Source organism: Pangasianodon hypophthalmus, chromosome 23 (assembly GCF_027358585.1).
Source record: "Pangasianodon hypophthalmus isolate fPanHyp1 chromosome 23, fPanHyp1.pri, whole genome shotgun sequence".
Lineage (NCBI taxonomy): Eukaryota > Metazoa > Chordata > Actinopteri > Siluriformes > Pangasiidae > Pangasianodon > Pangasianodon hypophthalmus.
Genome location: NC_069732.1, coordinates 10075653 through 10088154, shown reverse-complemented (window position 1 = coordinate 10088154; position 12502 = coordinate 10075653). Strand labels below are relative to the sequence as shown.

Genomic DNA, 12502 nt, shown 5'->3' with positions numbered 1-12502 from the left:
GATGATGACTCACTGGCAGATAGAACCTTAAAAAAAACTCAAGTTTATTTGAGTTTGAAGGTAGAATTTTTTTTAATATCACCAACAACAAAATGCTAGATAGGATCTTTTAATACAGAGGACATGTATTGTTATATTTCACATTTGCCTTCGTCTTTCTATAAAAATCTGAGCGTAACATTTCGCAGGCTCTCTCTTACTGTCTGATCCTGCACATCAGTCCCTCTGTGGTACAGAATGTTCATCTGAATGTCAGTGTGGACTTTATCCTGAAGTGGCATCAGTGCGGGTCTTGTAAAGGTCCACGCAATGGTTTTGTTAGAGGCCTAGAGGCAGGAGCTGTAAGAAGCACGGGCTCTTAAAAAGGTCTTTTTTACGCATGATGAGATCTTTATCATCTTTGGCTTCTAAGGTGTGCCAGTTTGATATTTACACAGTCTGCAGAAGCCACCTATATTTTACTGAAGTAACAGCACGAGTGGCATGAATTCACTTCTCTTTTAAAGATGGACAGCAGTGGCTCTTTTGAGATAGAGAATAGAGAAAAAAGGCAACGTTCCAATAACAAAACCTAGATTTTATTCGAATGGAATGAGTTCAACAATTCACCACTTTATTTCATTTTTAGGTGATAAAAGAACATATCTGTCGTTACCTCGGCCAGGGGTGAGTATCTCTCAAAAATGCCAACGACTTTGAAATGTTATGGTGCCACTGTAATTTCTAATTTCAGTATTGTATCTTTACAGCATAGACTCCTTTTTTTGTATATTTAAAATATATAACATTTTGTCATAAAGCTTGCTTCCATTCATATTTACAATATAAAGAGAGACCAATGATGTATATCTTTTAGATTGATAACAGAAATATGAACACTGTATATATTTTGCAGCTTGAAGAATACATACATTATACCCCTCAATTATTCAGGATTTTCACTGTGCAAAGACTTTCTGTGCATGTTGTTTAATCTGTATGTACTGTTTATTAATGCATGTTCAGCACACTGAATAATTACATGCACACACTAATCTTTATATATCTGTATAAATTTACTTTTATATACTCAGTAATTTAAAAAAAAATATATTTTCATACACATTTCCATATATAAATTAAATTAAATGAATTTTGTTATCAATTTGACTCTGATTCTGATTCCACTCAGAAGCACTCGGCTAATCTGAAGACTCCGAAGACAGCCAAGCTCGACACAGAGGTACAACAACTAAACTTCATTCACAGTTTGTTTGCATGGAGAGTTTGGTATGCTTGGCCTAAAGAGCATATGCATTTTTATATATGGGGCAAAAAAAAGGCATTCAGATGCAAATGAATAATGAAGATAATTAAGCAAATTTAATTTATATAAATATAAAAATAGCAGATTGACTAGCAAGCAGAACCTACATGCATTATTCTGGTCATACTACTACTACCCTCAGGGGCCAGTGTGTTGTGGTGGTCAGGATCAGACCACCATCACGAAGCTGGGACAGGAACTCCGGCTTCTTACCTCGGATGTGGATTCTGAGCTGGAGCACTGGGAGAATCAGGAGCACGAGGTGGTCCGACAGTGTCAGAGCATGTCCAGCATGGCATACTCCATGTACCTCTTTACCAGGTACTGAACATTGTTCTGTTCACTTCAGCTGCCTTTCAGAATATTGGCCAGAATGTCAGGCTTGCTAAGAGCAATATAAAGTAATGAGGCCTGTTACCGTGTCAGGGTGGACAAAACATACATTTATTAGTTAGCTCATCAGGCACCTGAAATCTCTATTGTATTTTCCCAGACCCATGTTTTGGTTGCCCAAAAACCTTAACTACACTAACAAGTGGTAGCTAATGTAATATACTAACATACAGTACTGTGCACAACATAACAAAAGTCTTAGGCACATGCAAAGAAATGCTGTAGAGCAAAAATGCCTTCAGAATTAATGAAATTAAATGTTTCTACATTTAAAAAAAAACAGTAAAGAGCAGTAAACAGTAATAAATGAAACAAAGTCAATATTTGGTGTGACGACCCTTTGCTGTATTAAAAAAATTGTAGTCTCAGGTACAATGTGTGCAGTTTTATAAGGAAATGAGCTGTAAGTGTTACTGAGCATCTTGCAGAACCAGCCACAGTTCTTCTGGAGACTTTGACTGTTGCAATTTCTTCTTATTTTTGCAGCAAAACCCAGCAGCCTTCATTATGTTTTTTTTTTTGTCTGAAAAGTGGTCTCTTATGTAATATGCTGCTTTCTTTACTGATATACAAACATTTTTCTTTAACATTTAATTTTGCTCTGGAAAACTAATGTTTGGAAATCTAACTTGTTTTTCTATTGACTTGATAATCTCATAAAACAAACAAACAAAGTTTGTTCTAAAAAAAAAAAAAAAAAAAAAAATAGGGTGCCTAATACCTTTGCACTGTGTACTGTACGGGGAGCTCATTAACTAGTTAAGTGCAGATTACAGTAAATGAATGAGTCTTGAACAAATGAACAAAGTTTCTAATGTAGCACTTCATATTTGGCCAGTGTTTCAGCTGTGAGACGTTGTGTGCACATCATGTGGAGAACATATTTCAATTTGGCTAACATTTGTATTTTCTCTCAACATGTTCAACTGCAAGGTGGCTGCAAAAGAGTTATTTAACTGCTTTGTGCTGAACTTCATTTGGCTCAGTTTCGACGGTGTTTCCATATACCTGTGTGTTCCTGATTCTCAAAAGATCATCCATCATCTGTGCATGCTAATTCATCCACCTAATAATAATAAAAAAATTCTACTGTCAGACAGATTGCGTCTTGTTTGGTGTGTGTAGTGCAGAAAGAAGTGGGATTCACCTGCTTGTCCCGGGTGTCCAGGCTACTGATTTGTCCACCCCTGCCTTCTACTATTTTTCTCTTGTTTAACTGCTCAGTGCTAAGGATGTATGGATGTTCCATTAACTCTCTGCCTTTTTGTGTGTGATTAAGGGGGGAAGGCCTGTTGAAGACCACTCTGGACCTTTTCCACCAAGCTGAGGCAGGTCATCAAACTCAATTGTCTGGCTCGTTTTCCTTTTCAGCACACAAGCTCAGGTCACTAAGACAGATGAAGTCCCTGGTAAAGACAGATCAATAAGTTATTAAAAGCAGCAGTCATTGTTTGTCTGTAAGATGCTCCATCTCGCCCTTCGGCCTCGGGGCTTCCACAGGGAGCTTGTGGGGAAACTGCTGAGCCTGGTATTGTGAGCTGTTGGCCTACAGCCAAATTTCCAACCTTCCCACAACAGGCTCTGCCCTGGGAGAGTGGGAGGATCTGCTTAGGTACATAATAAACAGCTCTGCTAAGACGGTTAAAAACCTCAGCACACAGTGCAGTCTTTCACTGCTAATAAGACTCATTCTGTTGCTCTGAGGATTAAGTTATTAATTTATAAACCTACTGCAATTGATCTATATGCTTCAGAGGTCTACGGTGTTATGGTAGGTAAAAGTCTGTAACTGCATTTCCCAGGAGAAGACCAGGCAAGAAAGCTTAATTTAATGGAAAAATTTGTTAAAAAATAATTTGGTTCATGACCCAGAAGTGAAAGTGCCTGCTAAGTTCAGCTGCATCACTCCACAGTAGGTAGTGAGTTTGATGAGTCATGGCACATCATTTTAACAGGCTAATAATAAATCCAACATTAACAGGAGAAAAAAGTTGAAAATGTAATGCAAGTTTAAGTCACCGAATATTATGGTATTTTTATAATTACATTAAATGACCCAAGCGTAATGTTAAAATGTATTCCAGCATTTTTCAATATAGTCTCTATTTACTGCATTTGTAGTGTATAATGTATTGAACATAAACAGATTACAGCATGGGCCCCTGTACTGAGAAAAAAAGCAAAAAAAAAAAAAAAAAAGTCGATGCTCACTCTCGACTTATTTTTAACGGAAGTCTAAGAGCAGTTAAGTAAAATAAGGAATAAAATGATGTTATAGGAAAATAGTCAACGACTGGGTGGTGTGATTCGACCCGGCATCCCAAATTGTTTTATTCCTCTTATACCACAGCAAATTGCCAACGCTTACAGTTTATGTATAATTGTAAGCTGTGTATAGATTCGTTTAATGTTGTGGCATGTCCACAAAAAGTTAGTTCCTGTTATCATGTTTGTAAAAGCTATAAAGTCGTTCTTTCACCAGCCTCTCTTTTTTCTTTCTCTTGACGTTAATAAGACCAAAAAAAAATTCCGCTTGAACCTGCAAAACCCTCTGCTCTGAGGAATTTTCCGTTTCAGAAAATGTAAAAGTACAGCTTCACCTTTGACTGTTACGAAGCACTGACACTCGAGACTCCTTCCATAAATGTGAAATAAATGACTGCTCATATAAAACTTCACCAAATAAAAAATAAATCAGTGCCTTCTGACCAATCAGATGAATTGAGAACTCAACAGCTCTGTGGTATAAACTCAGAGTTTAATTTAAGTGGATAAATTCAACTAATGTAAAGCAAATTTTGGAAAAAAAAAAAAAAAACTCAAGAAAAAACGTTAGATTGTATCAGTAAAGGTCTTAGTATAATATAGATGTATGAAAACCACAAATTGTTCTTTCTGGAAAAGTATTTGTCCTTTTAGAGATATGACACATTTTCCATGTACTGCTAATAGACTGAAGAATTCGCAAAAGTTTTGCACAAAAAGAGTTGCTGATTTTTTGCATGATTTTTTTATTACTGCACCAACAACTGTCCTAAGATAAAATTCACTTTGTGTTCTTTTTGTGGTGGATAGAGATTAAGTTTAAAAAAAAAAAAAGACACTTGAGTATTCCTGAATATTGACAGTATGTCAGTCAGGACATTTGTGATTATGATTGTGTCTAATTTAAAACTTCCTGTTTATTTTCAGGTTCTGTCAGAGCTGGGTCTACAGCTGTGCTCCTTCCTGCAGTCCTTCACCTTACAGGTAAAATGCACTACTCTCTGAAACATACTCAACCCCAACCCCATTACCCTCAGACTTTCATTCAGGACTCCGCCCTGAAGGTCTGTAATGACTATCATCTATCTCCGAGACAGAGATGTGATGCAGCTATCAGTGTTAACTAACCCTGCGTGCTCGGGACAAGCTTGGGCTACGCATAATCACACTGCCTGGTGCCTCAGCACAGCCCCTGCTCATTAATAACCTCCAGCAGGCCTGCTCTGTAATGCACTTTCTAAACTCTCCAATTATCCATTATACACATGTCCAACTTTGGGATCGTCAGTGGGATTTTCTTCACGAGGGACTTTCTGGTAGAAGTAGTACAGTATAGAATTGTGTTAAAGGAGCTCACTATGTAGGTCTGAGAAACTTTTTCCTTACAAATTAAACTCCAAGAATATTTGATCCTACTTGATAATCCTCCAGTGTGCTTATGGGAATGTGACTAATGCCACTAAATCATAGTGCTACAAAGGAAGGGTGACGGGTGTTAATCATCTTTAGTTAGTGTTTATAATCAGTCTTACATAAGTTTAATGTGTGTGGTGGTCTGGGAAAACCCGTTGGATGTCACTGTGTCTGAATTCTGGAAAAAAGCCAAAAAAAAAAAAGGGAACAAAAAATCGAATTTTGACAATTTGACATTTTTGGCCATATACAGTTGAGGTCGAAAGTTTACATACGCCTTTCAGAATCTCCAAAATGTTTATTATTTTACCAAAATAAGAGGGATCATACAAAATGCATGTTATTGTTTATTTAGTGCTGACCTGAATAAGATATTTCACATAAAAGATGTTTACATATAGTCCACAAGAGAAAATAATAGTTGAATTTATAAAAATGACCCCGTTCAAAAGTTTACATCCCCTTGATTCTTAATACTGTGTTGTTACCTGAATGATCCACAGCTGTGTTTTTCTGTTTACTGATAGTTGTTCAAGAGTCCCTTGTTTGTCCTGAACAGTTAAACTGCCTGCTGTTCTTCAGAAAAATCCTTCAGGTCCCACAAATTCTTTGGTTTTCCAGCATTTTTGTGTATTTGAACCCTTTCCAACAATGACTGTATGATTTTGAGATCCATCTTTTCACACTGAGGACAACTGAGGACAACTGAGGGACTCATATGCAACTATTACAGAAGGTTCAAATGCACGCTGATGCTCCAGAAGGAAAAAACATGCATTAAGAGCGGGGGTGTGAAAACTTTTTGAATGTGAAGATCAGGGTAAATTTAACTTATTTTGTCTTCTGGGAAACATGTAACTATCTTCTGTAGTCTCTGAAGGGCAGTACTAAATGAAAAAATATGATATTTAGGCAAAATAAGAAAAATGTACACATCTCCATTCTGTTCAAAAGTTTTTACCCCCCGGCTCTTAATGCATGGCTTTTCCTTCTGGAGCATCAGTGTGCGTTTGAACCTTCTGTAATAGTTGCATTTGAGTCCCTCAGTTGTCCTCAGTGTGAAAAGGATGTAAACTTTTGAACGGGGTCATTTTTATAAATTCAACTATTATTTTCTCTTGTGGACTATATGTAAACATCTTTTATGTGAAATATCTTATTCAGGTCAGCACTAAATAAACAATAACATGCATTTTGTATGATCCCTCTTATTTTGGTAAAATAATAAACATTTTGCAGATTCTGAAAGGGGGATGTAAACTTTTGACCTCAACTGTATATATTGTATACTTTACTAATATACTTCTTCTTTAAGAAAACATTAATATAGTTCACCAGAGCAATGTGGAGATGTTTTTTAAATTTATTTTATAATCTTTCCTAGGCTTTCTGCAAAAAACATTTTGAGTAAGGAGCCAGTTTAACAAACATGGTGGTAAAAGCAGTCTATCTAAAGAAATCATTGCTAGCTAAGTGTGATTTCCTCACACAGTCAGTGCCAAGCTTTAATCAAGATTTTGGATGCCATAGCAAAACAGACATAAGCCTAATCAGTTCAGTTTGCTATTATGTCTGCAATGCATAAGCACTGTCACATCATCATCAAAACAGAGAAGATCACTTACACACACCCTCCAGATTACAGCAGACAAAGTTTTAAAATGTTTAAACAGCCTAATAAAAATATGGGAAATTTAGCCAGCAGAACTCACTGAGCTAATCAGTAATTATTTCAGCACTGATGTAAGACTGAAGCATGAACAGTTTAAATGCAGCGAGTGACTTTAACTTCAGGCGATTAGACTAGAGAGACTGAGGTGGATGACGATCATGATTCAAGTGATTACACATTTCCCATCATAAACATTATTGATTTATTGAAAATAAATCAATAAACAGCAGCTACTTTTAGATGAGTGTATTAGTGTGTCAGTGGAATTAGAGGGGAATCTTTAACTGTATTTTTTTTTCCTTTTACTTTGGGGGTAACCAAAAGAGAATTGTGGTTGAGATACATGAAAAAAGGAAAGCATGTAGTTTTAAGTTTGGATTGAGATCTGGTGAATTTGGAGGCCAGGTCAACACCTTGAACCCTTTGTCCTGTTCCTCAAACCATTCCTGAATAATTTCTGCAGTGTGGCAGGGTGCATTATCCTGCTGAAAGAGACCACTGCCATTAGGGAATACCGTTACTATGAAGGGGTGTACTTGGTCTGCAACAATGTTTAGGTAGGTGGTACGTGTCAAAGTAACATCCACATGAATGCCAGGACCCAAGGACATCTCCCAGAGCATCACACTGCCTCCAGAAGCTTGTCTTCTTCTTATAGCGCATCCTGGTGCCATTTCTACCCCAGGTAAACAACGCAAACACACCCAGCCTAGCACATGATGTAAAAGAAAACGTGATTCATCAGACCAGGCCACCTTCTTCCATTGCTTCATGGTCCAGTTCTGATGCTCACCTATGTGATGCCCATTATAGTAGCTTTAGGCAGTGGACAGGGGTCAGCCTGGGCTCTCTGACCGGTCTACAGCTACGCAGCCCCATACACAGCAAGCTGCGATGCACTGTGTGTTTTGACACTTTTCTATCATAGCCAGCATTAACTTTTTCAGCAATTTGTGCTACAGTAGCTCTTCTGTGGGATCGGACCAGAGGGGCCAGCCTTCACTCACCATGCACATCAGTGAGCCTTGGGCGCACATGACCCTGTCACTGGTTCACCAGTTGTCCTTTCTTGGAAAACTTTTGGTAGGTACTAACCACTGCATACTGAGAACACCCCACAAGACCTGCTGTTTTGGAGATGCTCTGACCCAGACGTCTAGCCATCACAATTTGGCCCTTGTCAGAGTCATGCATATCCTTATGCTTGCCCATTTTTCCACTTCCCACACATCAACTTTGCGAACTGACTGTTCACTTGCTGCCTAATATATCCCACCCCTTGACAGGTGCCATTGTATCAAGATTCAGTGGTTTGAATGTTATGGCTGACAGCCGTTGACGGAATTGACTATTAAATTGAAATACTAAAATAGTTGTGTTTCTTCTTATAGCTGGTGGATGAGGAGAAAATGCTCCTGACATCTGAGACAGAGAAACTGGCAGCTTTTTGTCAGCAGCTACAAATTTGTGCCAAGACTCCTGTCCAGGGGAAGAGTGCGACGTTCCAGAAGGTAACATGCAGATAAAACCACACAAGAACCAAAATAAAAGAAATAGAATGTTATAAAAACGGATTGTATGAAACAAACAGTATGCAGTATTGGATAAAACTAATATAAAAGTAAAACTGCATTAAAACCTTTTGCAAATATAAGTGTAAAATGTATAAATACACAGCCTTGAATAGCTATGACATGTTAAATAACACAAAACAAAATGCAAATCAGTCACTTCATGTTCCAGAAACAAAATGTCTTTTGTAGCAAGTATTTATATTTATTTTTTATGTAATTTAAAATTTTATCCCATGGATACAATTAATTTGTATTTATTTATGAAACATGATTTGAGACAGTTGTACATGTATTCATTAAAGGTGTTGTGACTAATACAGACAGTTTTATCGTAATTTTATTCTCTAATGATACCAAATTAAACTTGTAAAAACATGTAAAATCCCTTTGTGCTCCATCACCATGGGAAAAATTGAAATTGTGTTGCGGTCAGACAAGAATATAACTATTTGATTGTGCATACCATCGGACTGCATCACCCTCACCATGCCCACTTTTATTATCTAGTGATGGATCATTGATATTTTGGGGATGTTTTGTGGCTGGTGGTCCAGGGCCTCTTGTGAATATTGATGGCATCATGAATTCTGCTAACTATGAGGATATTTCAGTCCAAAACCTGGCTGCATCTACCAGGAGGTTAAGACTTGGTTCTAGGTGGCACTTTTTAAACAAGATCATAACCCCAAACATTCAAATCAATACAGAAATATTTGCAGGATTCAATATCAGCATTTGCAGTGATCATCTCATTGTCCAGATTTGAATCCTATTGAAAACCGAATCAAAGAGGACAGTCACATGAACAAACCCAAGAATATAAAGGAACTTGAAAGGTTCTTCATGGAGCAGCGTTCAAGATCTTCTATAAGGATGTATTCTTCTTTGCTGCTAATTATTTTTTTGTGTGTTTTCTTTGCAGAAATAATTGCAATAAGTGCTGCTTGTATCTTATATGAGCTCATATGCTCATGCCAATAATTCTGAGGTTTGTGCTCAGAAAAAGAAGTAAGAGTAGAATCTTTCAGTGCCTCCCCTGCGGCTTTCAAGAACATTATATAGTAGCTACTGCAGAGCAAACAATTACATGTGAGCCGACCCGCCTCAGCGATCATCTGTCATAGGAACTAAAGATTGTTGTCTCAGGGTGGACATGATTGCTTTTCTGAAACATGGGCCCAAACAACCATGCTGTTAAATGTATTTTTGGAAAGCTTGGTCATAGAACAATCAATCTGTTTCTCTTCTGGATTTGCGCAGGTGGATTCGACTATACACAACACCAAAGGCGTGATGACAGTGGTGGCATCTCTCCTACCTCTGTGTAATAAACTCATCAGAAAGGTACGATGACCAGAGAACATGCAGAACTTTTTAATCCCAATTTCATACCCCATTTTTTCCTCCGTGATTTCTGTACTACCCATGACCCATACACACAGGTTACACTTTTATTTTCTCTAAATGTATGTGCATGTGAATACCTGTCAGGAAAAAAACACTGTGTCACTAATGAAACTTTGATCATATTTATTGGAGAAGCAGATTATGATTACCAAGGGACATATTCTGATATTAAAAATGTTTGCTTTATATATTCATTAAATATATTACATTTGCTAAAACAAATAGCACTCTGAATGCAAGGAACAGTAAAATAATATTCAGAACATTTTCATAATATTTAAAAACAAATGCAAGAAAATATGTAAAATCTAAAAAAAAAAAAAAAAAAAAAAAGTTTAACTGTCACATGTAAAATATCTTCAAGCAACTTAATTAAAAAGAAGCTCAGTGTAAAATGCATAGCATTATCTTAGAAAAACATTGGCAGAATGTTATACATTTAGTTAGTAAAATTGTAAATGAAAAAGGTTTTAAAAAATGCTAAATCCCAGTTAATACACTCCTGGACGCAAATGGGCAAAATGGCAAAATATTAAGTTTTAAAGGTCTTAACAATAGATCATTGGTCAGGAAATTGGCAAGAATTAGTCTCTCCCTCCTCTATCCATCCTGGTTCCACCTATGAGCTTATCAGGCTCTCCATGGGCTGCATGATGTGTGGCAGATAACCAAATAATGACTAATCTTCTAAGAAAAAAAGCATCCCAGAAGATATTTTTGGAAAGTTTTGTACACCCAGACATTGGACACTGAATTTTACATCAAACATTTTAATCATGATCATGATTTTACCTTTGTGAACAAGAAGACTATATAAATGAACTTCCCTGTTTCTAGCTTTTCCCCAAACAACTCAGTGCAGCAGAAGTAAACGATGGTGGCACAGGAGCTCTCAGGAGTGCATTTGTTTAATTCTTGCTAATTTTCTGACCAAAGATTTGCTGTTAAGACCATTAAAAGCTTAATATTTTGCCATTTTGGGCTTGGCCTATTTTTTTTTTGCTCAGGAGTGTAGAGTATGACATTCATTAAATTCTTTATCTGAGAAAGACTTGCTGAGAATATTGAACTCCTAAAGCAGAGATGTTTAATACACTTCAGCCTTAAAGGCACACCTTACCCTATACTTAAAATATGAAAAATGTTACATAAGGCCACGTGTAAGTTTAAACACAACACTGAAAATGAGATATGGATAACAATTGATAATATTTTGCTTATCCTTTCCTCTCCACCTCTTCCTGTCAGTGTAAATCAGAGTGCAGCAGTCTGGATTCCCCTCAGGCCTGGAGAGAGAGGCAGCACACTCCGGTTAAAGAAGACGCGCTGAATGGCAAAAGCTCCAATGGCTTCAGGGTCAAACCCCTGGAGCAGCACATGGCCAATCTCACCTTCTTAGAGAGCAAGTAGCTCAGAGCCCTTATAGCCCAAAGCTAATGAAACCTGGAGTATTATTCTACACACACACACACACACACACACACACACACACACACACACACACACACACATATACGCTTTGCCTCATACGTTTTCTGTTGTGCAGTGGCTCCTGGCATTCCTGCTGCACTACTCACATATACAATAAGGTCCAAAAGTCTCTTACCAAGAACTGTTTTTATTTCAGAATCCATTTCACAACTTAGGTTATTCTTCACTAAAGAATGATTTAATTAAAAAAAAAAAAGAGGTAGCAACAATATTATGCTATTTAGAGCCAACTCTTAGGATAAAATGTAGAAGAAAGTCACAATAGGTCATGTATTAGTGATGTTATCATGGGTAGGGCTGTTCTTAAAACGTTTTATCAGTTTAAATCCTGGCACGTTAATACAGAATTCAGTTATTGTGATGCAGTCAGAGGTTTGGTATACAGAGGTGTTTACATTGGCTTCAAATGCAGCTCAGCCAGTCAGATCTTAGAATCGGTTTTATAATACAAAATAAGAATCATAACAGTGGTAATGGAAAAGTTTTATTTTTTGTGGTGGACTTTTTTTGAGATTTCGTCTTATGATTTGGATTTTTGTCTTGCTGCCTGATACACCCACATTTTGTTTTTAGCCTGTCGAATTTTTATTGTAAGACGTACAGTTTCCTATTTTAACTGTTTCCTATATTAAGATTTGTACTTCTGACTGTTAAAAGTTGGTCATTCAGTATCAGATGTTTATTAATGTAGTCATTCAGTGATAAATGATAACATTGCTTGTAGGACGTTGAATACACATTCCATCAAAACAATAAAAAAATAAATGTGATGTAAAGGATATTAAGATACATTTCATTTTTTTATAAGAAATTCTTAAACAACTTTGATAGTTTTTTTGAATAATGATATCAACTGAGTAAAAATGTTATATTGGTGTTTTAAGCGCTAATGAAATAAAAACAGTTCTCTGGAGACTTTTGGACTCTGCGGCATAAACACCAAAAAAACAAAACAAAAAACAGAAACACACTTTCTCTTTC

The 12502-nt window shown here is 36.8% G+C and overlaps 1 protein-coding gene across 3 annotated transcripts in view; it reads left to right on the top strand.

Annotated features, from left to right (window-relative positions):
• Positions 1–11788, top strand: part of ctnnal1 (catenin (cadherin-associated protein), alpha-like 1) — a 57973-nt gene extending 46185 nt beyond the window's left edge. For 2 of the 3 annotated variants that reach the window (XM_026930000.3, XM_026929999.3), the window contains exons 12-19: positions 629–666; positions 1172–1222; positions 1449–1627; positions 2979–3027; positions 4892–4948; positions 8441–8560; positions 9884–9967; positions 11279–11788. In XM_026930000.3, coding sequence (XP_026785801.1) covers positions 629–666; positions 1172–1222; positions 1449–1627; positions 2979–3027; positions 4892–4948; positions 8441–8560; positions 9884–9967; positions 11279–11440 — 740 coding nt within the window. In that variant the 3' untranslated portion in view covers positions 11441–11788. The remainder of the gene's footprint in view (positions 1–628; positions 667–1171; positions 1223–1448; positions 1628–2978; positions 3028–4891; positions 4949–8440; positions 8561–9883; positions 9968–11278) is intronic. The other variant, XM_026930001.3, reaches the window with a different exon arrangement.
• The last annotated feature ends 714 nt before the right edge of the window (positions 11789–12502 follow it).